The sequence below is a fragment of the Dreissena polymorpha genome, chromosome 1 (genome assembly GCF_020536995.1).
Source record: "Dreissena polymorpha isolate Duluth1 chromosome 1, UMN_Dpol_1.0, whole genome shotgun sequence".
NCBI classification, from domain to species: Eukaryota; Metazoa; Mollusca; class Bivalvia; order Myida; family Dreissenidae; genus Dreissena; species Dreissena polymorpha.
This window is the reverse complement of record NC_068355.1, coordinates 135,548,179-135,573,730: the sequence shown is the minus strand read 5'-3', so window position 1 is coordinate 135,573,730 and position 25,552 is coordinate 135,548,179. Positions and strand designations below refer to the sequence as shown.

At 38.3% G+C, this 25,552-nt stretch overlaps 1 protein-coding gene across 5 annotated transcripts in view; it reads right to left on the bottom strand.

Annotated features, from left to right (window-relative positions):
• Positions 1 to 793: 793 nt before the first annotated feature.
• Positions 794 to 25,552, bottom strand: part of LOC127850945 (beta-hexosaminidase-like) — a 97,122-nt gene continuing 72,363 nt past the window's right edge. For 4 of the 5 annotated variants that reach the window (XM_052384360.1, XM_052384351.1, XM_052384344.1 and 1 more), the window contains 14 exons: positions 20,155 to 20,317; positions 19,007 to 19,065; positions 16,053 to 16,766; positions 14,392 to 14,730; positions 13,171 to 13,316; positions 10,182 to 10,397; positions 7,827 to 8,012; positions 6,888 to 6,990; positions 5,411 to 5,567; positions 4,071 to 4,155; positions 3,563 to 3,779; positions 2,914 to 3,160; positions 2,178 to 2,312; positions 794 to 1,760 (listed from right to left, as the gene is read on the bottom strand). In XM_052384360.1, the coding sequence (XP_052240320.1) occupies positions 1,607 to 1,760; positions 2,178 to 2,312; positions 2,914 to 3,160; positions 3,563 to 3,779; positions 4,071 to 4,155; positions 5,411 to 5,567; positions 6,888 to 6,990; positions 7,827 to 8,012; positions 10,182 to 10,397; positions 13,171 to 13,316; positions 14,392 to 14,730; positions 16,053 to 16,766; positions 19,007 to 19,065; positions 20,155 to 20,264 (2,868 nt within the window). In that variant the 5' untranslated portion in view covers positions 20,265 to 20,317 and the 3' untranslated portion in view covers positions 794 to 1,606. Of the gene's footprint in view, positions 1,761 to 2,177; positions 2,313 to 2,913; positions 3,161 to 3,562; positions 3,780 to 4,070; positions 4,156 to 5,410; positions 5,568 to 6,887; positions 6,991 to 7,826; positions 8,013 to 10,181; positions 10,398 to 13,170; positions 13,317 to 14,391; positions 14,731 to 16,052; positions 16,767 to 19,006; positions 19,066 to 20,154; positions 20,318 to 21,228; positions 21,376 to 25,552 lie in introns of those variants that run through there. The other variant, XM_052384364.1, reaches the window with a different exon arrangement.

The following is a 25,552-nucleotide window of genomic DNA, read 5'->3' as shown; positions in this document are numbered from 1 at the left end:
CTCAATAGTTAAGGAATAACACATTCACCACCATGGATGTCATGCGATCATTCGCGTGTAGTTCTGCTGACCGAAAGCGAGAATATGTTAACTTATTCATTGCCAATAATGATTATGGATTTGTATTAAAGAGGAAACTTCATTAACAATTATGTAAGATATACAAGATACATTACAGTATACTCAACACAAGTTTAAAGTTCATTTATCAGCTATATCATCTTCAAACTTCAGTTGATAATTTCATTTAATATTACATATTTATAGTAATTTTAGTATGCCTACATTGTTTTCTCATTTTGAGTAAATTACATAAGCCCACTATCACATGCACAGTGTTACCTGTAAATGCTCTGGTAACGCCGATGCAAATCATTCCATTTAATTCTTCCGGTAATGTGTTTTTACATGAACTAATAAGTTATTCGCACATAAGGTGGATTTATATATACCGTATATTTCCACACTCTTTTTTTATTGACAACGCCGTTTTGAGATTTTCAAAATTCTGTCGCGTGGTTTGAGACCGATATTACAATATGCCTTGCATAAATTCGCGAATAATCTATCTGGTGTAGTTTATTAAAGGTTTGATCGTCGAATTTTTAATTCGTGAAAAGAAGGATTCCAACAACAGATGTTTGGACAAGATAACAATACGATAAACCATGCGAACTATAGTGCATTATCATTTAAAGAACAACATGTTCGTGCATGAAATTGCTGTTCATAGAGAATGTCGATCTCGTATTATCAGTGACAAACAAAAGGAACAACAATATTAACAACAGCAGGATTTTTAGCACTGTTTTATATACCATTTTGTGAACAACGCAGCATAGTTAAATGACATAAAGCCAAAACCTTGACCCGATTTCTCGACACATGTAAAGTTTGTAATAACACAACTAGACTTGATTACGCTGACTTTCTTTATATTGCAATAAAGGGTAAATTACTAATATTGTGCCAGATAGTCAAATAAGTGTCTATCTATTTTTATTTTATTTTATTTTTTTATTTTTTTTTTGGGGGGGGGGAGACATTTGTTTAATATGTTCCAAACTGAAACCAATTACAAAAATATTATTAATGAATCATCATATAAATAAATATGTTTAAAGCACTCTTGATACGAGCCCGTGGCCAGTGAAAGAAGAAAGCTTCTTAGAAATATATGAACTGCTTGATTCCGAAGCATTACATAAGTCGGTTTTCAGTTTTGAATAGGGTTTTCTGTATTGAACCGAGTTTTATCTAGTTTAGATGTTCATATTGGTCAATATAGCCTAAAAGCATATAATTTTGTCACGTAAAGACAACTTAACATACCCATTTGACGTCATCAACCGCGTGAAAACATCTGACTGTATGACACTAATTTTTTTCAACCGTTCATTACAATCATAATGTAAGAACGCATGTTATTTGTTCACGCGACAATATACGTTATCATGAAACTGATTATTTGGCGCCCTGAAGTTTCGCTACGTGTATCATTTATGCAGACGGCATAAAGCCGATGAGTCATTTGTAGTTTTAATGGTAGCGTTATAACGCACGTGACTTGCACAACGGAGAAATGACATACAAGTCGCCAGCAGTTTCAAACGATGACGTTTAATAGTACGAAGTGTTTGTAGGCGACAACGACGAGAATGATCATGTGAGCAATGGAATTCGTTGCTATGCCAACGGATGATGACGTCTGTTTAGGGTCCAGAATGACCTCTCGGCTTTTAAGCCGGCCGCTGCCAGAGCTGAAAAACACAGAAACGAAGGTACAGAAGATAACTATTTAAAGTAAAATGAATTGGAATAATACATAATACAACACAGATAACCATATCAACTTCAAACTTCGATAATTGATAATAATTGTAAAATTATCTTCAATTGAAATTCCCAAAATAATTTGTTTTGATCATTCTGTACATGTAGAGCCCTATTTGATTACACAGATTATTAAACCGTCCCAAAATTAAACCAGAGGCTTGTATCAAAATCTTTATATAAGTCCACAAACGAATCGAAAATTGGTTAAATATGTAATTCTCTGCAGCTTTTAATATTTAAAAAAATCTGACTTGAGAAAGCACTAGTTTATTTTGTTATAATGATCTTGTTGTTAACTTAAAACGAATACCGATTTTAAAATAAGTAAACATATTGCTAACCTAGCCCGCAGTCGTATGGGTTGCGTCACGCGCATGTTTGGTTCAACACGTGACCATTCACGCGTGCGCTCTGAGTAATACTCCACTTCCTGTCCTGGAAATTCCGTTTTGACCAGGAGTCGGCCATTTACCAACCTTTACAAACATAAAAATAAATAACGTGTGTTCATAATAGTCATATGAATATTCAAACATAGTGTTCGATGTTTTAAATAAGTATCTTGTATTTTAGATAGGATCAATAAAAAAGCAAATAATCCTAATACATAATGACGCAAGACAAACGGAAATTCTTATGTCCGGGTGCAGCACAAATGCGATGATTGTGGACAAACGTAAGGTATGATAAATTGTTCTCTTTTATCTAAAACAACGACAACTATATATTTCTGCAAAGTGTGAAACTTAACAAAATTAGTTTGCTTCCCTTACTCTAATATAAAAAATACGAGAAAACAAGTCAGATAAAAATATAGTCTACGCCGCCTCTTTAACCTTTTTCCATTAACACGAACAGTGCAAATGGCTCATGCAACCAGAAAATAACAACAAAACAGCCTGTAAGTAACTCGTATGCTGTTCAAGTTACATGCTGCTTACAGCTCATCAGTATCTAATGAAAATGAAGCCTTAAGAATTGAATCTAGTGAGAGAGATCTCAACCTAAATTTGATTTTCTAAGGGACTACACATGCGTCCATATGCGTATCTGAAAGGTAACGAGTTAAGCACCCACCGTGCCCCGGGCGGACCCACTCTATATTGGATGTCAAAAGCCTCCAAGCGGTGCAATTCACCGAACCCGACTTTCGACACAAATATCGACCAATCGCGTTCCTTTTTAATGACGTTTGTTGTGTCGTCATCCTCCCAGCTGGCTGTGTGCCAGGCGCGTTCTGCCACCGCAAGCAGGCGCGGGAAAAGCATGCTTTCAATGTGTCCGTCCGTTCGTATAACCTCACTCCAAACCTCTGCCTGGATTCCTTTAAAGATAAAAGCATTGTTTTAAAGTCGTTATATTGTATTATTACCTTCGCTGTTGTAAACAAGTCAATTAACGGGAAACCGTCTCGAAAAAGCAGCCTTTCATATAAGCTACAAAAGTTGTCTATGCTGAACATTCTTTACGTTGTTCGCAAATTGAAAATAATTGTATGTGTGTAAATGTCTATGAGAGGTATCTGTTTATCAAAGTGTAGTTTATTATTCATTCGATAAGACCCTGATGAGCCTATATATAGCCAATCGAGAAAACGATCCCGTGGTTTAATCCACCCGCTGCAGATAAATTGATCTTTTTCTGTATAAACACTTATCATACCGCATACTAGGCTTTAAGGTGGTTTATAGCGGAAAAGTGTACTGTACCGGTCTACCCAACATACCGATAACGTTTTGTGGTTTCAACAGCTTATAACACGCGTCCTTGTTTTTGACTCGTTTCGGACAACCTTCGTCATCGTCAGCATCTAGCGCATGCGCGGTGAGGTCCCACGCGTCTCTGGTGGACACGGACCTGGCTGCCCAGTACAGACCCCGCTCTTGAGGGTCGGGTTCGTACGGGTGGTCGAAGTAAAGGTACGAGCCGTAGGACAACACCACCTGGGTTCGTGCGAAAAGTATTAGTATGCAATATGCGTCAAGCGTAGCTCCAGACTATAAAGTCACGGAAAGGTTCCGAAGTCTCATATGCGGAAAGCGTAGCTCCTTACCAGACTGTGCACATGTGCAGGATAGTCTGGAGCTACGCTGGCCGCACGTGATATAAGACCCATTTTCGTAAGACGCGGGTCGTATTTCGCATGCATCAAGATGCCGAGGCATAAACATAAACAAGCAGTTTAACCTTTAATACGGAAAACAAACATGTGCTCATTAACCTATTGGGTGTACCTTGTAGTCGTCATTGGCAAACAGCTTAGCTCGATGTGGAGTGGACACTTCCTTTGGTTGTTTCCATACGTATGAGTACATTTCACTACAAAAATAATATATTTGCAACTATACATTCAACGCACTATACAAACATATGAAACGGTAGGGTAACTTACACATTTTGGAATTGCCGCTAACTTAACCCTTTCGGAGAGATATCACTCACTAAAATCTATTTGTTGGAAAGTATCGCTAATCAAAAGCTTCCTTTTTAGAAGTTCTTGTAAAATAAGGCCCTTATTTCGAAACGTATCCCTGATACAGAGTTTTTCGCATTTCGATATACATAGTCTTAATAAGTGATTACGTATTCTGAAACGAATCGCTAACCGTTAAATTATTTTTGAAGGAACGATAAATAAGTATCAATATGCAAAATAATAGAGGGTCGACATTTTGAAAAATCGATACCAATTAAGTACTTAAAGGGATCTTTTCACGGTTTGGTAAAATAAAAAAATTGAAAAAAGTTGTTTCAGATTGGCAAATTTTCGTTTTAGTTATGATATTTGTGAGGAAACAGTATTACTGAACATTTACCATGGTCTAATATAGCCAATATATGCATCTTTTGACGATTTAAAAACCTAAAAATTATTAAGCGTTGCAACGCGAAACGATCGAATAATTTGGAGAGTTCTGTTGTTGTCGTTAAATTTTGTGAAACTACGAAGATTGCTCATATAATGCATAAAATACATTAACCAAGTATGCTTTGCAGAATAGCCGAGTGGGCTATTGCGTTTTTACTCCAGGTTACTCCAGGACTCCGGGGGTCACTGGTTCGAGTCCTATTTTTTTTCCTATTTTAAATTTTATTCTTGATTATTTACTGGAGCTTTTAAGATCCAGTGTTTACATTTATCAATATAAAGCATTAAATGACTTATTTCAAAACATGCCAAAAACTGTGAAAAGGCCTCTTTAATATACTTAAAGAAGGTATCGCTAACTTATATAATGTGCAAAGTTTCACGCTGTTTATTATTGTGGCAGGTATCTCTATATCATTAATTTACTTACACATTAAACATGCCAGTATTGCTAACTAATGCTCGATTGGTAATTGATTGTCGGCTCAGGTCTTATCTTAAAGTCCCTCGGGTACTCTTATGTATATTTCAAAATACCCGGTGTAGGAAAATAAACTTAAATATATCGGAGTATACCGGTAGTCTTGTGCCTTTAAGCGTATTGTCCGTACCCGGGGCAAATAAAAGTATACCTGAGATTACCCGGGGTACTTGTTAGTAGTACCTCAGCTTACAACGACCATTTGAGCCTAATTTATCATTTACCTATTTTGGAACGTTTCGCGGGGGAAGGGCAGCCCCTTTTCCTCCGTGTGCTCTATCAGCCCATCCTCCCATGCCCCTAGAGAGACCCCACGAGAGGCCCCTATTCGCGCCACGCGGGTCACGAAGTGTTGCATCAACTCATACTGTGTAGGGGCACCTATCAAGTATGTTCCAAAAAAGATATTAGCCGCGCTCTGGGAAAACGGGCCTTTATGAGTCGTGTTCTGAGAAAACTGGGCATAATGCATGTGCGTAAAGTGTCGTCCCAGATTAGCCTGTGCAGGCTGATCAGGGACGACACTTTCCGCGCCTCAACTTGATTTTTACTAAGAAGAGACTTCATTTAAACGAAAAAGGTCATTAAAGCAGAAAGTGTCGTCCCTGATTAGCCTGTGTGGACTGTGTGACACTTTACGCACAATGCCCAGTTTTCTAAAATGGGACTTTATGTATGGGACTTTCCGCCTCATCTTGATTTTTGCTAAGAGACTTCATTGAAACGAAAAATGTCATAAAAGCGGAAAGTGTCGTCCCTGATAAGCATGTGCGAGCTGCACAGGCTAATCTGGTACGAAACTTTACGCACAAGCATTATGCCCAGTTTTCTCAAAACGGGTATTAATGTATGTGCGCAAAGTTTCATCCCAGATAAGCATGTGTAGTACGCACAGTCTCATTAAGCACTAATTAAGTACCGCACTGTCCGCTAGTTTGACTTTTTTGTGTAAAGCAAGTTTCTTCTAAACGAAAGTCAAGCCTATGCGCAATGAGTCGTCCCTAATTAGCCGGAAAAATTGGATTGTCGCTAACACTTCCTTTAAACAAAACCTACAATACAAGCGGAAAGTGTCCTCGCCGATTAGCATGTACGGACTCCACAGACTAATCTGGGACGACACTTCACGCACAAACATTATGCGCACTTATCCCAGAACAAAGCTCATATGTGAAAGGTTTCTCTAGATATCGTTCGGAAACTAATGGTCTATGGACCGACCTACGGACCGACCGACGAAAGGTTACCAAGCAATATACCGTCGCTTCTTCAAAGATGACATACTGTAATTTCTATTAGTCAAATACATTAATCATTAATATACAATGAGGTTCTTCAAAATAAATTTTCTTACAAAAATATTTCGCTTCATGATAATCCATGAAAGACATCCTTATTTAGTACCGTATACTATTCTGTTAGTTATAGCTTGCGCGATTATGCGGAGCAAATAACGTTATGTTGGAATAGCAGACACGACTACGATTCTTACCTAATTAGTTATTACAATTCGAATGTAAAGAGGATACGAGGGTACTAATTTTCTTTTGCAGCAATGCCTGACAACGACAAGCAAATAGTGATCCTGTGTGCAGGAATGTGCACATATTGCATACATTTTAGCACAAATGGTATATTAAAACATCTACAACTTAAAATCATTTCTCGTTTGCCAGACAGCACAAGTGAAAAGATTCTTACTTGAAAACCACGATGCTCTGTTGAACAAATTCCGACACGGTTTAGAGTCTTTCCACGCCCCCTTGGCCACCTCGTCGCCGCCGAAGTGGAACAGCGTGAGGGGCTGAAGGTCAAAATGAGTCGTGTTCTGAGAAAACTGGGCTTAATGCATGTGCGTAAAGTGTCGTCCCAGATTAGCCTGTGCAGTCCGCACATGCTAATCAGGGACGACACTTTCCGCCTAAATTGGATTTTCGGAAAAAAGGGACTTCCTTTAAACGGGAAATACCATTAAAGCGGAGAGTGTCGTTCCTGATAAGCCTGTGCGGACTGCACAGACTTATCATGGACGACACTTTACGCACATGCATTTGCCCAATTTTCACAGAACAAAACACAAATATACACATTCGGACACCCATAAACCCTCATTTTTCTTAACGAGCATTCTAATCTGAATGCATTTACGAACTACAAAAGGTATGTCATATGCGATACTCGAGAAAGGATTTTACACTTCTACCGGCTTTTTGGGTTGATAACAACCCGCATTCGCAAAGGTTTCCTGCTTTAGTCTAAAATCGTAAAATATAACAGTGATTTCTTTGTGAATATTAACCCATTTATGCCTAGCGTCTAGAAAAAGGCCTTTCCGACCAGCGTAGACCCAGATGAGACATGATGCGGCGTCTCATGTGGGTCTACGCTGTTTACTTAAAAGAATTTCTGTAATAAATATTCTAAAAACATATAAATATACAAGACATTCCTAATTTTGGAAATAAATTGATCGCATTTAGAAGGATGGAAGAGTCCACTAGGCATACATGGGTTAATGCTTTCCCTGCACACAGGTCGAGAAAAGAATAACAAAACAAGAGTCATTAACTGAAAGCGCGTATTAAAGTAAATCAAGTTGAGTATATAATAGAACATCTCAAATATTTAGTATACTGTAACCTGAATATCTCGATGCATCTCTTGAACCGCGCCGATAATCTTCTCGACGAACTTATATGTGCTCGCCAAACAAGGATTCATGGCGTTGTCCGAAAAGTGTTGTCCGGACATGAAGCTATTTTTGTCATTTTCGTCTACGATGGTATATACTTCGTTCCTTTCGAGTCGTCGCTTCTGCTGATAAGCCTATGAGAAAAGACGTGAACCGCGCACTGAGGAAACGGGGCTGCAAGCATTTGCTTTAAAAACATGCTTGATCAGCCTATGCAGTTCGCACAGGCTGATCAGGGACAATACTTTCCGCTTGTATGGTATTCTAGTTGAAAGGCAGTCGGATTACACTTTAAGCACAAGATTTTCGCCCATTTTGCTACAACGTGGCTTAAATAATCATTACAAATTGAATGCCGTGTTTTCAAATTTAGTAAGCCTCACACGCATAAACATTGCACTAACCTAAATGCACATATATTTTAAATACCGTTACAATGAATATTTAGTTTTTATAAATGGTTTCCAAAACAACAGTTAAAAGAATAAATATTAAACTTATTATTGTTGTGTTTACATTTTACTCGTGAAAAACGTGTACAAACAAAACAGAATAGGAATATATTGAACAAATCAAGCTAGATTAATTTTCTTCACAACTATAAGGTTAATGTTAGCGAGCTTAAGAAGTGTGGTTTTCTTTAAATTTGATTTGCTCGTGTGTTTTTTTTTGCTATCGACTGATTCCTATTTATACCTAAACACAGTCAAATTCTCAACATGTAAATTTCAGTATTTCTTGGATTTGACAATTTTAAATTGCGTAACCTATTTATGTTTTTGAGTCACTTCAATGTTTAACGAGTTTCACATGTCTGAAATAAATCTTAGAAGAGAAATGTGCTATTAAACGGTTCAAGAACATCGCTATGGGTAATTGCGTGTGACAACAAGAGCACCGCCTTGCGGTTGCAGACCGCTCATCTATTTTCTTTTTAAAGGTGAAGGGACTCTCAATTTCAATCAGAAAGGAGGGAGGGGTGGAGTGAAGAGGGGTGTATAGTGTGGGGGTGTAAACATTTATTACATTATCTTCAAAAAATGCGGGAAAGAAAATGCAAAAAAAATATTAATTTTTTTGGGGGGTGGGGGTGGTAGGGGGGGGGGGGAGGGGATTCTTGGGTGCGATGGTTTGACGGTATTTCAAAAAGAAAATAATAAAAATAAATATTTTTTGTGTTTTTTAACCGTTTCAAAAAAAATGGGGGGGGGGGGTGGGGTGGGGGGGGGTATAGTGTGAGGGTGTGGTGGTCATTTGTGAGATGATCTTTAAAAAAAATAGGGGGGGGATTCGGGGGGGAGGGGGGGGGAGGGCACGGGGGATGGTTTGGGTGGAGTCTATTGTGGTATGTCAGGTAAGAGTAGTTTTGTCATTCAAATCTAATCATAAATAAAGAAGTTATGGCAATTTTAGCAAAATTTAATAAGTTGACCTTGAGAGTCAAGATCATTCAAAGGTCAAGGTAAAATTCAACTTGCCATGTACCGTAACCTCATGATAGCATGAAAGTATTTGAAGTTTGAAAGCAATAGCCTTGATACATTAGAAGTAAAGTGGATCGAAACACAAAATTTAACCATATATTCAAAGTTACTAAGTCAAAAAAGGGTCATAATTCCGTAAAAATGACAACCAGAGTTATGCAACTTGTCCTTTTACTGTACCCTTATGATAGATTGCGAGTGTTCCAAGTATGAAAGCAATATCTATGATACTTTAGGGGTAAAGTGGACCAAAACACAAAACTTAACCAAATTTTCAATTTCTAAGTATAAAGGGCCCATAATTCCGTCCAAATGCCAGCCAGAGTTACATAAGTTTGCCTTCACAGTCCACTTATGATAGTTTATAAGTGTTGCAAGTATGAAAGCAATAGCTTTGATACTGTAGGAATAAAGTGGACCTAAACACAAAACTTAACCAAAATTTTCAATTTTCTAAGTATAAAAAGGGCACATAATTCTGTCAAAATGCACGCCAGAGTTATCTAACTTTGCCTGCCCAGTCCCCTCATGATATAAAGTAAGTGTACAAAGTTTGAATGCAATAGCATTGATACTTTCTGAGAAAAGTGGACCTAAACGCAAAACTTAACCGGACGCCGACGCCAACGCCGACGCCGACGCCAAGGTAATGACAATAGCTCATAATTCTTTTTCAAAAAACAGATGAGCTAAAAACAATCCGGGGCGTATATATTCATCTTTTTTTAAGAAGCATGTTTTTATTTGGAAACGGTGTTTCTTACACGCGATAACATCAAGTACCTCATTGCGGTTGTAATTTGGTTATCGGACTCTAACCTTTGCATGGACCGCTTTAATGGCCGCCCGACTGTGGCCCGGCATATCAAACTCGGGAATGACCTGCACGTGCTTCTCCAAGGCATAAGTAAGGAGTTCTCTGTAATCAGAAACGGAATAGAATCCGCTCCCGGAAGTGTCATTAAATGGACCTGAGCCAAGTTGCGGAGGCAGACAACGTTCCCCAGGCGGGTCGTGACACCTGTTACCGCCTATCTGAAATGAAAGATTAAGTATAACATATTATTTCGTTTCAAAGAATTTAATTATCTTAAGCCACAGTCCTATATAAGCACGGATGGACACGGCAGTCCCGTATCGCCCCGGATCCCCCAAATCAAGAACAGGGACGAACCGGGACAATCCGTTGCCTTCTAGGAATTTTGAGTGTCGACGGTCTTCCAAAGGCCATCACCCCGATGACAGCACGACATCAACACGGACAAAACTCGGTAGTGACACGCCATTAACACGGCGCACGAGAGGATTGTCCCGGACAGTCACGACAGAGCCACGGGTCTATACTGCAATGACACGAATAAACACGTTATCCAAACGGACCAAACCCGATCGGCGCCAGACCGACAATAACTTGTATACTAGAAGGTTGATTTCCGGTGATTCCATCATTCAGAAATTCAATCTCGAAAGTTTAACCTCGTATACATATATAAATTTATAAAACGTCAAAATGCCACCTAAAATTAAGCGTTTTGTCAAATTGGACCTTCCAGCTTCCAAAAAGATCGTCACGAGCAGCATCCGCTACCAACGAAAAACATCAACAACAAGGAGAATCAAGCTCTATGCCCAGATCAAGAATGCCATTACATTTGCACGTGGTCCAACAATCATCAATACCAACCACAGAGACGGATGCCTATAAAAAGAAGACGTCTCTCGTAGGCATGAACCAACAAGGGAGGCAACTCGTGACGTCACATTTCAGGTAATGAACAAACAGTGGTTCTTTATTACTTCGCTTTACATGGGTCTTAATTACTTTTGGAGCTCTTTTCTGGTTGGATTAAACAGTCCGAAAATTACCCAATCAAGGAAGTCAAAACACTAATTTAACAGAACATTCAATATCAATCTGCATGCAAGCTATTTACATCACAAAAATTGTAACCCAAAAAGTTTGGAATATTTGTTTCCGCGATTATAGACAGTGTTCCTGACCGACATCAATTTGCTATTTCCTTGAAAATCATGTATTTATAAATTGGTATACACCAAGAAAGTGGTAGAATACTCACGGAAAACATAAGAATTTTGATTAAATTTTGTGTCTGTGAAGATTGTCTGAGTGGTTACGGAAATTGCAGCTCGTACTGATATATTGATAGACATAGGCATAAGGATATAATAGCCTTCTCATTTGAAGTGTATCGGCCTTGCAATTGCCACTTAATTAAATGAGAAGCAAAATCATACATGTGTCAACCAGTTAAAGTCATTAACATTAACATTTTAGGATGCAGTCATTTTGTTTTTCGTAAATCGCGACATGCTCTTTATCAGAAACCGACGATCGATAATTTCCGTAACCATTCGGAAAATTTCGCCGAACAAGTTTTCGTTGACATTCTTATGTTTTCCGCAAATATTCTACCACTTTCTTGTTGCAATTCCAATAAGTAAATGATCTAAACGTAATATTACCATGATTTTGATCAGTTCGTCTGACGAGCCTTTGTCTGACCCAGATGGTTCTCATTTTCATTATATTCACTAGTTTAGATAACCTTTTTGCAAATTTTCTTATTCTCTGTCGTGGTTTGCTTTAGCAATCAGGATACTGTTTCAACCTGAGCTTTGAGCAGTAGAAGCTGGAATCTAATCAGCATGAGCTTGTCTTCTGTCTACATCTCATCGCCCATGTTGCATCGTCGGTAGCACAAGAAAAAAAGTACAACTGCCGTCACAATCCTTGAAGGGTAGGGGTCTGAAATGTGTTCCCGGACAATCAAGGACGCACACGAACAACCAAGGCATCAATACGGTTGTTCCGGACCCTATACGGCTGTCCGCGGACCCCACACGGCAGCTACACGGGCCATTCCGGATGGTGCTCTCATCCCAGATCGTCACGGATCAACACAGCAGTTTTGAACTTCCCAACACTGCAGTGTTTGGCTCCCGGAGCACCAAGGACATTCCCGGAGGTCTTAGGACCTAAACGTATTGACACGGAGCTTCACGGAGGCTACACGGTTCACGTGCCGGATCTTCCCGGATATGAACCGTGTTGATCCGGCACCTGTATGGGACTGGGGCTTAACATAAACGAAATAATGGAAAAGCGTATATTTTAAATTTAATACGTGTATAGAATAATCGCTAGAACAAAACATCATTTCGGGAAAATTTGAAAACATTTATTTATTGAGTTGCGTTCTTAGAAAACTGGTCATAATGCTTGTGCGTAAATTGTCGTCCCAGATAAGCCTGTACAGTCCGCACAGGCTTATCAGGGCGACACTTTCCGCTTTTATGACATTTTTCGTTTAAATGAAGTCAATTTTTAGACAAAATCCAATTTAGGCGGAAAGTGTAGTCCTTGATTAGCCTGTGCGGACTACACATGTTAATCTGGGACGACACTTTACGCACATGCATTATGCCAAATTTTCTCAGAACACGACTCTGTTATTAAACAAGTAGATGTCACACTACAGTGTTGATATACGTTTGCGTAAGGCTACGCTGGTCCCCAAAAAAGTGGTCAAAGGCGAATGACCGCCGATATATAGCTGAATAACTGCAAAATACAGGGGGCGACAATGATACAAAATAAACAAGCTATAAACACACAGGGGCAACGTCTACGGGGGTGGGAGGACAACGTTCCTTCTTTTAGGGAATTTTTGGACGGCGATTGCGAGTTTGGGTATTGTGTTTTATGTGGGAAAGTGCCTTTTACGAGTTTTGTTTATAAATACGGCATGAATAGCTGAACTACAAAACTGATATTTGTAAGTGAAACCTCTGTAAGTTCCGGAAGTCCTGGGATCTCCAGGCGCCAACCCTCGTCGTCCGACAAGTGCAGATGTAGCTTGTTCATCTTATACACGGACATCACGTCCACCAGCTTCAACACTTCGTCCAGGGACGCGAAGTTGCGCGCAACGTCTACAGAGAAATGCATGTGCGTCAAGTGTCATCCATGATAGGCCTTGCAGTCCGCACAGGCTAATCAGCGATTACACTTTCCGCTTTAATGAAATTTTTCGTAAGACGAAGTCTCTTATAAACGAAAATCCAATCTAGGCAAACAGTATTTCCCTGATTAGCCTGTGCGGTCATACATTCAGCCGATTTTTTTTCTAAAACGCGTCTCATGTAATTAAAGTCCCAGTCAACACAATTTCCTTCTTAATCAACTGTGTAAAAAGCGATTGTAATGGGCATGTTATCAACATCTTACCGACCAGAAATACAAAAATTTGAATCGCAAAAATAATAACGAGTTCGTATTAATTCACCCTACTGTTTCTATACATGCGAATGATTTGTGATCACTCTAGAGTAAATCGAGTAAGTTTATTGCATTCGTAACAAGTACTGTCAAAAATAACTTAATTCGCACCAAGCGCATTCGAATGTATAAATTACTAACGAAGTATTGTAAGTCTGAAAAATCAACGTCAAAACATCAAATTCAAGTGGCTGTAAAAAAAGCAACAAAACATGTTTAAATCGTACATATAAATCAAAATCGAGTTGTACGCAAATCGCCTTATATAGAATACACACTATAAAAGCCATGTTTTGATACAAAGTTGTATGTACCCTTAAATACTGGCTATGAAACGCATGTCGAACTAGAAACATACACTATTCACAGGTTAATATGAGTTTAACAAATATGATTCAAATTCGAATTTCAATTAAACCTGTTTGAATGACAATTGATTTTGAAGAACAATAAGCCGAGTTATTGGCAATCTGTGCTCAATGCATGTGCTTAACGTGACGTCTCAGGTTAGCCTGTGCAGTCCATACAGGCTCATCGGGGAAGACACTTTCCGCTGTTATGGAAGTTTTTGATTATACGACGTATCTTCGAAACAGATTTCCAGTTTAGGCGGAAAGTGTTGTGCATAATAAGTAAGTGCGGCCTGCACTCGCTTATCGGGAGGGGGGGGGGGCACTTTAAGCATATGCATTAAGCCCTATTTTCACAGAAGAAGACTCAAATACCTACCGATATGAAGTCCGCGATATGAAAATCTTGGTGCATCTACGACCCGAAACTTTGGCAGCGATATCGAGGCTCCTTCAACCGTCAACCCCGCGCCAGCTTCAGGGGCGAATAAAATGCATTCTAGTGTTTGAAATGCATAGAACAGTCCGGTAGATGTCGGTGTGACTATGTGGATAGAGTTGTCCTCCGGTTTTGATTCCAGAATGTACGATTCATTGGCCACGTGACCAAGGGTATGCGTAGTTTTTTTGACCTCTTTGATAACATCGACTGGACCTTTGGTAATCTTGATGTAATTTCGCGTTGGTTTTGCGTAAACAACTTGCATCTCTGAAAGCTCTGTAAAATTGACATTAACGCATGTCAGTACGTTTTACCAATGAAAAAGTCATAACTAGTGAGCTTCATATTGTATGTGTCAATTATTGTTATTATCATGACTAACTAAGATAATAATGACAACGACCAAAATGATACAGCTAATGTTGCTTCTGCTGATTGTGATAATGGCAACAACAACGATGATGCCAGTGATCATTTTGATGATGACATTAAATTATATGAAAACGCCGATAAATTCCAATTTCCAATAATACAAACGTATATATATTAGTGCAATTGTCACAAAGATAAGGCAGTCAAAATAGCCTTTCTCTCGGTACAGACTAAATGAATACAGAAAATGTATATATTCATATTTTTATTCATATTTTTATTTAATTAATTAACTATTTAACAATGTACTTTTTATTTATATATTCAGTAAACCAGTGAGATGTTTTGTTTTTAAACGCAATTACTAATGATGATTACTGGTAACCTAAATTTAATTTAAACAAGAGCTGTCACCATAGGATGACTAATGCCCCCTAGAAACGCTTGATCGAAGTTATGAGCTTTTTTCGAAATCTATACGCAGATTTCGAAACCTAAATGCGGACCCTAAGCTCAAGGTCAATGTCACAGGGGTAAAAATGTGTGTGCGTATGGAAAGGCCTTGTCCATATACACATGCATGCCAAATATGAAATTGCTATCTGAAGCGACATAGAAGTTATCAGCAGTTTTCGAAACCTAAACGCAAAGTGTGACGGACAGACGGACGGACAGTCCGATCACTATATGCCCTCCTTCGGGGGCATAAAAATATTTTTAGAAACTTACTTCGACGAGGATTTATATATCGTTACACTATAAGAGGGATTGATGCTGAGTTTGACTTAAGAAAACAATCAATTGAATGTTTTCAAAAGACCCATAGGTATATTGATGATGTGTATAATACGGATTACTTATATTTTGAAAAATATATTAATAAGATTACTAGATATTGTCCTGCTTAGTAAAGGAAAATAGCTTTCCACAAGGTTGATGATGACTAGCTGAAAACATATACACACATTCACCTATTAAATTTTACCATGTTATAAAATGCAGCCCATTTCTAAATGCCCCCTCAAAAATCACATCAAATAATGAAATGTTCTTCTTGTATGGTTATGTGAAGAACAATAACTTTGATAATGCTGTTAACTAATACGTTAAACCAGTATTAGTCGAGTGAAATATTCAGACATAAAATTGTTAGTGTAAATATCCATCAATTTTGATTGTCAATAGATGTAAACATCAAACAGGTATTTGTTTAAACGAGTGCTTACCTGCAAACAGTTTTATCTCTTGAGCAAACGCAGCTTCGTTCACGATTTTCATATTATCCCTTTTAAACACCATTCTCAAGTTTGTTTGTACTTCTACATGAAAGGGCGTAGGAAACACGTTAATATCCGCGGATTTTGCGACAGGAACATTGTACATGTCATATCTCTCCGCGAGCGTCAGCGGACTACTTTTATCATCCGGTCTCCTTTTGTACTGTTCCACCCGCGTTAAATCACTGACGAACGCCAGCGACTCGTCGTCCGTATTGGCAACGATTCTCGGTGACAAGTCTTTTCCGGTAACATACCATCTCGGAAAAGAGTCCGTTTTCGCGATCTGAAAAGCGTTGACTTTGATCAGACACTCTAGAAGCGTTCCCGACGGAATGCCGGGAAACAAATCTTTTACCGGCTGGAATTTGTACAAATAACCGTCCACGTGAAATACCTTTAGACCGCAGCTCCATATATAAAACCCGTCTTTATATGGAAATGCCTCGTGTTCTACTTGCCGCATAAAGTAGCCGTATAGTTGCCATAGAGACTGTGGGATATCACGTGACCCGGTATTGGAAAGCGTCAGACGGCTGGTGAAGAATCCACCCCAGCCCAACAGCTGACCACTGGCAAAGTTACTGTCCACTGATATGTTAAGCTGGACATATTCGCCGAAATAATCTATAAGACCTTGATTGGGGTCTGGTAGCAACGTTTCTGCAATGATAATAAACACAGATGTAAATATACCAATAATACAAGCTGCCATAAGACCACGCGCTCGACTATTCTTCCTCTTTGATATCATTATGTATATTTTCTGTCAGTCGCCTGACCTATTGATCACAAATACATATTTTAATTTCTATATAGGTATAAGTTATACAATATGTCTACATTTAAAACAAATTGTGTATAAATTGAAACAAAAAATATGACCATTCTAGAAAAATATATTGTCAACTATTTACCGATTAATTTAGATGAGCTAATTTGTTTCGAAAGCGAGATGTGCAGATTTACTACCTACACAACTAATAACAGTACACTACATCCATCTAAAACTCATCTCAAACTATAGAGCAGAAACCAGTTTTCTGTTTTAAGTCACAATGACTGACCCGACTGGACTCATATGCAATCCCGCCGAATGGATGAAAGCTCCCAACAAACAAAATTACATTACAACATCTCCATCGAAATAAGAGTTATAAGTCGGAAACATATCTGTCTGTTTGTATAAACATTCGCCTTGACACATCTGGCTCCAAATGAAATCGCTCTCTTGATCAACCAGTAACCTACGAACTAACAAAATTTCAGCTCAACATGTATGTATATCCATCCTAAATAAATTTATTGAGCGCAAACTTTTTATCTATTTTAGCAACAGTGACTTTGACCCAACTGGCCCCTTATTCCCCAATGCTAGATATGCAAAACATGTAGAGATTTGATTTTCTTTTTGGCGAAAACGCTTACTAAAAGTACACGAAAAAAACATAATCATGCTAAAATGCAGCTCACAGTTAAGTTCCTTTGTCGGTGTCCCCATATGATGAACCCGTAGACATATATGAAGTTTAAATCGAATATATGTAGTACATGTGATTACAGAGATATGCACTTCTTGCATGCACAATTTCAAATGAATTTCAACTTGCATGCAAACACGAAACTGAAAAGTACAAAAGGGGACAAAATCCTGTATAAGACATGTTAAAATTATAGGCCTTAGTCGGCGAGTATTTACAAAGCCCTGAACACATATAAGCCTCGCTCTGTGAAAAGGGGGTTAAATGCATGTGCGTAAAGTGTCGTCCCGATTAGCCTGTGCAGTTCGCTAATCAGGGATTATTCTTTCTGCTTTTATTGAATTTTTCGTTTAAAGAAAGACCCTTCTTGACGAAAATCCAGTTTACGTGCAAAGTGTCGTCCCTGATCCGGAGAAGCGGCTTGTTTACCCTCACACAATTTCTGAGTAGCAAGAAGGCAAAATTGTACTAAATTGCAGGTAAGACATATGGAACTTAATCAGTGACATCATATGGCCCGAAACACGTGTGTAAAGTCTCAATTGAATACCTGTAGTACAAACATTGATATAGAGATATTGCAAGTTTAACTTAACCCATTTATGCCTAGCGTCTAGAAAAAAGGCCTTGACAAACAGCGTAGACCCAGATGAGACGCCGCATGATGCGGCGTCTCATCACGGTCTGCGCTGTTTGCTTAAAGGAATTTCTGTAAGAAATAGTCTAAATATAGAAATAAATATACTACACATCCCTAATTTTGGAAATAAATTGATCCAATTAAGAAGGATGGGAGAGTCCACTAGGCATAAATGGGTTAACATCAGCATTTCATGGACGCCGACAACGACGTCGACGCTGACATTGGGTGAGTAGTATATATCTCGGACTATTCGGTGTGTAGTCGAAATAAGGATCTATAATAATTCGTACAAGTCAACGATCTATCAATTCATGCTAGCGATCGTACTTTATTGGCGCCATTCATGTTTGCTCAGAATTTTAAGTATTTTATTTTATAAAGTAACGGACAGTACATACTTTAGTTTACATGCACTCTAAATCACGAAGTAACGGACAGTACATACTTTAGTTTACATGTACTCTAAATCACGAAGTAACGGACAGTACATACTTTAGTTTACATGTACTCTAAATCACGAAGTAACGGACAGTACATACTTTAGTTTACATGTTCACGAAGCTTGATAATAAGCTGTATTCTGTCATTTCTTCGTACGACTAAAAAGTAGCGAGTCTGAAATCCGCTTTGTGGTGTAATATATATATATATATATATATATATATATATATATATATATATATATATATATATATATATATATATATATATATATATATATATATATATATATATATATTAATAGAACCGCGTTAATGCACACGCAAAGAAATACTTGCCTCCGAACAGAACGTGATATAGCAGCCTCTTTGATCCCGTATCGTAGCTGGCTCTATGTCTGAAAAGAAGAAAACATTGTACTTAACCCATTTATGCCTAGCGTCCAGAAAAAAGGCCTTGGCAAACAGCGTAGACCTAGATGAGAAGCCGCATGATTCTGCATCTCATCTGGGTCTACGCTGTTTGCTTAATTTCAGTAAGAAATATTCTAAATATTGAAATAAATATACTATACACCCCTAATGTTGGAAATAAATTGATCCTATTTACAAAGATGGGAGAGTCCACTAGGCATAAATAGGTTAATGAAAAAGTACCATTCCACGAAGACGCACGTGTAGGACATCCTTACTATTGCGAACCAATACTTTTACACAATAAATAGTCTATGAATTTATATTCTTGCACTATACAACGATTCGTTGTTAAGACATCACGAGTTGTTCTGTTGAGGTAGGAGGAAGAAGTAGCAGACACACCCAGCCCACTCCTCTTCACTACTGCGTTTTCCAAAATAATTAATTAGTATGTTTAGTTGTGGACTCTATTTCAGTTTAATTAGTTATTCCCTGTTTCAAGCGGTATTTTACAAATTGTACTGTTTTTATTAGCTTCAAATTTTTCTGGTTTCTAAATTGAAACAGTTAATAAAAAGATCATCACCTATCCGGTAAATTTGTGAATGACGTCATATTTGAAATCGTAGGGTTTTATTCTCTTCAAATTTGGCGAATGCAATTTTTAAATGTAAACAAATGGTGCAAATGCGTTAAAAACACAAACATATAGTGTTAGCATCGATCTATTTTCATGTTGTATATGGAGTTAATATCTTATCTTGGTTGCTTAAGGAACACGTTGTGAACACAAACACTTTATATTGAGCCTTGGGGAAAATCGGGCTAAATGCATGTGCGTTAAGTGTCATCGTAGACTATTTGATTGCGCAATCCGCTAATCAGAAACGACGCATGGACACCTTTTTTAAGTTTAGAAGAAAATTTGTCTGCACAGGCTTATCAGCGACGACACTTTCCGCGTCTTTTTATTCATACGAAGTTTCTTCTAAAAACTCGACACTTTACCCATATGCATTAAGTCCCGTTTTCCCCGCGTGAGGCATCTTATTAAAGAAGTTACCACATACCTGCTGAAGAGTAGCAGCATAACCGAGGATACAAGTACGACAACAGCGATCTTCCTATGTAGCCCTTTCCTGAACATGACATGCATGCGGTATCTCTGAAGAATCCGCATGCTTCACTGTTTCTTAGAATATGGACAAAACTGCTTGCATGTTCGCAGACAGTCTGTAAGAAACATAATCCACGTTTAGTAATTGTTTTATAAAATACCGACAGAGTAAACTCTAAAAATCTTATGTTTTAATGAAACCTTGTGAGGGGGACAAAATATGCAAGATAAGAAGCAGCAAATAAAAAAGTTCCTTAGAATCAAGGAAGACAGTAGTGCGTTGAAATATCGTAGGTAAAACATCTTGTCCAAAACATGCATTAGACTAGTAATGGCGCGGCAGAGGCCGACGCGTATCCCCACGCCGCATGTTTGACCCAGGGGCGCCCCAGGGTTGGTAATGGGGCCATGCATAGTTGAGATTTACCGTATTGTCATAAGAGAGGTTTAGTATCAATTTGAAGTAATTCGGTGTAGAAATGAAGAAGTTAATGTAAAACAAGCAAATTCGTTGAATTTATATCCCCCGCCAATATGCTTCTGGACACAAAAGTGTTATATTTGACACTCAAAAAAGCATTTTTTTTTCAAAATACAAAGGGCCATAACTCCTTTATTATCCAATGGTGTACAATGCCATTTGGCGTGCATCATCCTCTTATCCATATATATACTCATACCAAGTTTCAATGAAATCCGCCAAAGCACTTCCAAGATATGGCTCCGGACACAAAAAAGCATTTTTCCAAGATACAAAGGGCCATAACTCTGTTATTAACAGATGGTGTACAATGCCATAGGGCGTGCATCATCCTCTTATCTATATATATACTCATACCAAGTTTCATTGAAATCCTCCAAAGCACTTCCAAGATATGGCTCCGGACACAAAACTGCCGGACGGACGGACGGAAGGATGGACGGAAAGACGGACGGAAAGACGGACGGACGGACGAACAACGCCATAACAATATCCCTCCGCCTAATGCGGGGGGTAATAACCTAACAAATGAGTGAACATCTATACCCTAATTTCTCCTCCTCATCCTGCTCTCCTAACAAATCTAATACTGAATCAACTTCACTGACGTCCATTATGTACATCTCATCCTCATTGGAATGACTTATGAGATGGCTGAACATGCTCTCTTATAGCCAATCTTCTTGCTTCTGTTTTGGAAAAGTTATGTTTTGAGGTTAAATGGTTGACTAAATAGTAGCGTCTCAGAAACTTTTTATCGCAATCTTGTACACTACAATGAAAATGTTGAATTTCATGTCTGTCTTTGATGTGCCTGTTCAAAGTCCATCTTGCTTTAAATTGTTTCTCACATTTTTCCCACTTGAACATTTTGACAGATTTTCAGTAATGAGTCTAAAAGTGAAATTGAACGAATTGAAAGTGTCAGCACTTTTAAAGATTCTTGAGGCTCTATTCCATGAGTTTATCATGCTTTTTATGCTTGACTTCATTCTATCTCTTCTATCATATACAGGTGTCCCTTTGCGCCAATATTTTATAATCCCTTGTATAAACATTAGATGGACGAGCTAAACCATTTCACAGATGAGTTAACAAAAACAATTGACTACTTAATACATCTCTGCGCCACTACTGTGTAACTCTATATGTGTTTTCAATACACAAGCTTCATTGTTGAAAAATTCCTTTGTCCGATGAAAATGCTTGCACTTCTTCTGATTGGGTAGATAACCACATAATAGATTTCGAAATCTAAACGCGAACCCTAAATTCAAGGTCAAGGTTACAGTGGTAAAAAATTTCATGCGCATGGAAAGGTCTTGTCCAGATACACATGCGTACCAAATATGAAAGCAATATCTGAAGGGACACAGCAGGTATAAGCCTTTTTCGAATCGAAGTCACAGATTTCGATACGTGAACACTGACCTCAAGTTCAAGGTCAAGTCACAGGGGTCAAACATTTTATGCGCATGGAAAGGAGTTGTCCAGATACACATGCATGCCAAATATGAAAGCAATATCTGAAAGGACACAGAAGTTATGAGCCTTTTTCGAATCGCGGTCACAGATTTCAAAACCTGAAAACTGGCCCCAAGTTCAAGGTCAAGGTCACAGAGGTAAACATTTGTATGCCCATAGAGTGTTGTCCAGATATACATGCATACCAAATATGAAAGCAATATCTGAAGGGACACAGTAGAAATGTGCTCTCGATTTCGAAACTTGAAAACTGACCACAAGTTCAAGGTCAAGGTCATAAGGGTAAACAATTGTGTGGGCATGGATAGGTGTTGTCTGGATACATATGCATGCCAAATATGAAATCAATATCTGAAGGGACACAGTAGTTATGGCCTTTTTCAAATCACGGTCGCAGATTTTGAAACCTGAAAACTGACCACAAGTTCAAGGTCAAGGTCACAGGGGTAAAACATTGCATACGCATGGAAAGGTGTTGTCCAGATACACATGCATACCAAATATGAAAACAATATCTGAAGAGACACAGTAGTTTTGAGCCTTTTTCGAATCGCGGTCGCATATTTCAAAATCTGAAAATGGCCCGAGTTCAAGGTCAAGGTCACAGGTGTCAAAACTTGTGTGCGCATTGTAAGGTGTTGTCCAAATACACATGCATACTTAATATGAAAGCAATATCTGAAGGGACACAGTAGTTCTGAGTCTTTTTCGAATCTCGGTCGCAGATTTCGAAACCTACAAACTGATCCAAAGTTCAAGGTCAAGAACACAGGGGTCAAAATTTTTATGCGCATGGATAGATGTTGTCTAGATACACATGCATACCAAATATGAAAGCAATATCTGAAGGGACACAGTAGTTATGAGCCTTTTTCGAATCGCGGTTGCAGGAAAATCTCTGACCCGGCCCTGCCCCAACCCCCATAACTTTTGACCCAGGGGTCAGATCAAAATTCCGTCACTGTCACCGTCGTACATATGTTCATAGCTACCATGTATGTACGTTTCAAGGTTCTAGTGCTAATAGTATAGGAGGAGCAGATGGCCAGGAAGGACGGACGGACATCACCACAATATCCCCACGCTTTTCGGAGAAAAAGTGGGGATAAAGGTTTAAAAAAAATTGATTCTACGGTTGTGGCAAAAATTATCCATATATATTGATTGACACAGAACCAAGTAACGTCAATAGAGATTATCAACAGACTTTCTATTTGAAAGATTTTGAACAATAGAAAAAACGTAATTATAAATATTAAGAACAACAGACATTCGTAAATTTAAGGCCACTTAGCAAATTTCTAGGGTAAACAATAGCAAGTTTTATGAAAGGAAGCTTATGGGCATCACCTCTGTGTTCTATTTGCTCTGTCAATAAAAAAAAGTTCTATAGCTGAAATTCAATCCAAACGTCAATCTGTGACAATACATTTTACCTCAACTTTTGACATTGGAATATTTTTTGAGTCATAAGTAGTCATTAAAAGGGACTTTTCACGTTTTGGTAAATTGACAAAATTGAAAAAAGTTTCAGAATCGCAAATTGTCGTTATAATAATAATATTTGTGAGGAAACAGTAATGCTGAACATTTACCATGCCCTAAAATATCCATTACATCCATCTTTAGAGGATTTAAAAACCTGAAAATTACACAGCGTTGCAACGAGAAACGATTGAATAATTTGGAGAATTATGTTGTTATAGTTATATTTTGTGACACTACGATCATTGCTTATATTAAGTCTAAAATACATCACTCATTATATGAGCACGGATGGCCGAGTGGTCTAAGCGTTAGACTTTTACTCCAGGGTTCAGTGGTTCGAGCCCAGTTGAGGATTACTTTTTTCTTTCTTTAATATTATTCTTATTTTGTACGGAGCTTTTTAGATCCAATGTTTACATTTATCAATATAAAACATTTAATGACAAACTTCAATACATGCCAAAATCCGTGAACATGTCTCTTTCAGTAGCCTTAGCTGTATCTCTCGGTCGTCCTCTTGTTAAGACTGATGGATTATTAAACGTGCGAGTCAATATCATGTTATTACAAATCGGTAGGAAACACATCTACAAATATTTTCAATAGCCCATTGTGTTTAATTCGTTAATATCAACTAGATTCATACGTTTAGAAATCATATTTAAAATATATTGTGTGGAAATATAAGTTTGTGTTGTTCTTTTAATTATGCAAATAGCCACTTTATCTTTGACATGCTGGGCGATAATGCATTCAAATTGTAAGTATTTTACATAAACCTCATATATCAAGTTAAAAAAAGCACGCTATGTTTCGAGACACATCAAGTGTGTATGCAGTTCGAGACACATCAAGTGTGTATGCAGTTCGAGACACATCAAGTGTGTATGCAGTTCGAGACACATCAAGTGTGTATGCAGTTCGAGACACATCAAGTGTGTATGCAGTTCGAGACACATCAAGTGTGTATGCAGTTCGAGACACATCAAGTGTGTATGCAGTTCGAGACACATCAAGTGTGTATGCAGTTCGAGACACATCAAGTGTGTATGCAGTTCGAGACACATCAAGTGTGTATGCAGTTCGAGACACATCAAGTGTGTATGCAGTTCGAGACACATTAAGTGTGTATGCAGTTCGAGACACATCAAGTGTGTATGCAGTTGGAGTGTCAATCCTTTGTTTCGAGACACATCAAGTGTGTATGCAGTTGGAGTGTCAATCCTTTGTTTCGAGACACATCAAGTGTGTATGCAGTTCGAGTAAAAGCACGCTATGTTTCGAGACACATCAAGTGTGTATGCAGTTCGAGACACATCAAGTGTGTATGCAGTTCGAGACACATCAAGTGTGTATGCAGTTCGAGACACATCAAGTGTGTATGCAGTTCGAGACACATCAAGTGTGTATGCAGTTCGAGACACATCAAGTGTGTATGCAGTTCGAGACACATCAAGTGTGTATGCAGTTCGAGACACATCAAGTGTGTATGCAGTTCGAGACACATCAAGTGTGTATGCAGTTCGAGACACATCAAGTGTGTATGCAGTTGGAGTGTCAATCCTTTTTTTCGAGACACATCAAGTGTGTATGCAGTTGGAGTGTCAATCCTTTGTTTCGAGACACATCAAGTGTGTATGCAGTTCGAGACACATCAAGTGTGTATGCAGTTCGAGACACATCAAGTGTGTATGCAGTTGGAGTGTCAATCCTTTGTTTCGAGACACATCAAGTGTGTATGCAGTTGGAGTGTCAATCCTTTGTTTCGAGACACATCAAGTGTGTATGCAGTTCGAGAGTCAATCGCAAAACTGTACAGCTGCGTAAAATGTCTATTTCACTTAGTTCAACACTAGATTTAGTGAAGAGGCCAACTTACAGTTTCAGATTAGCAAAT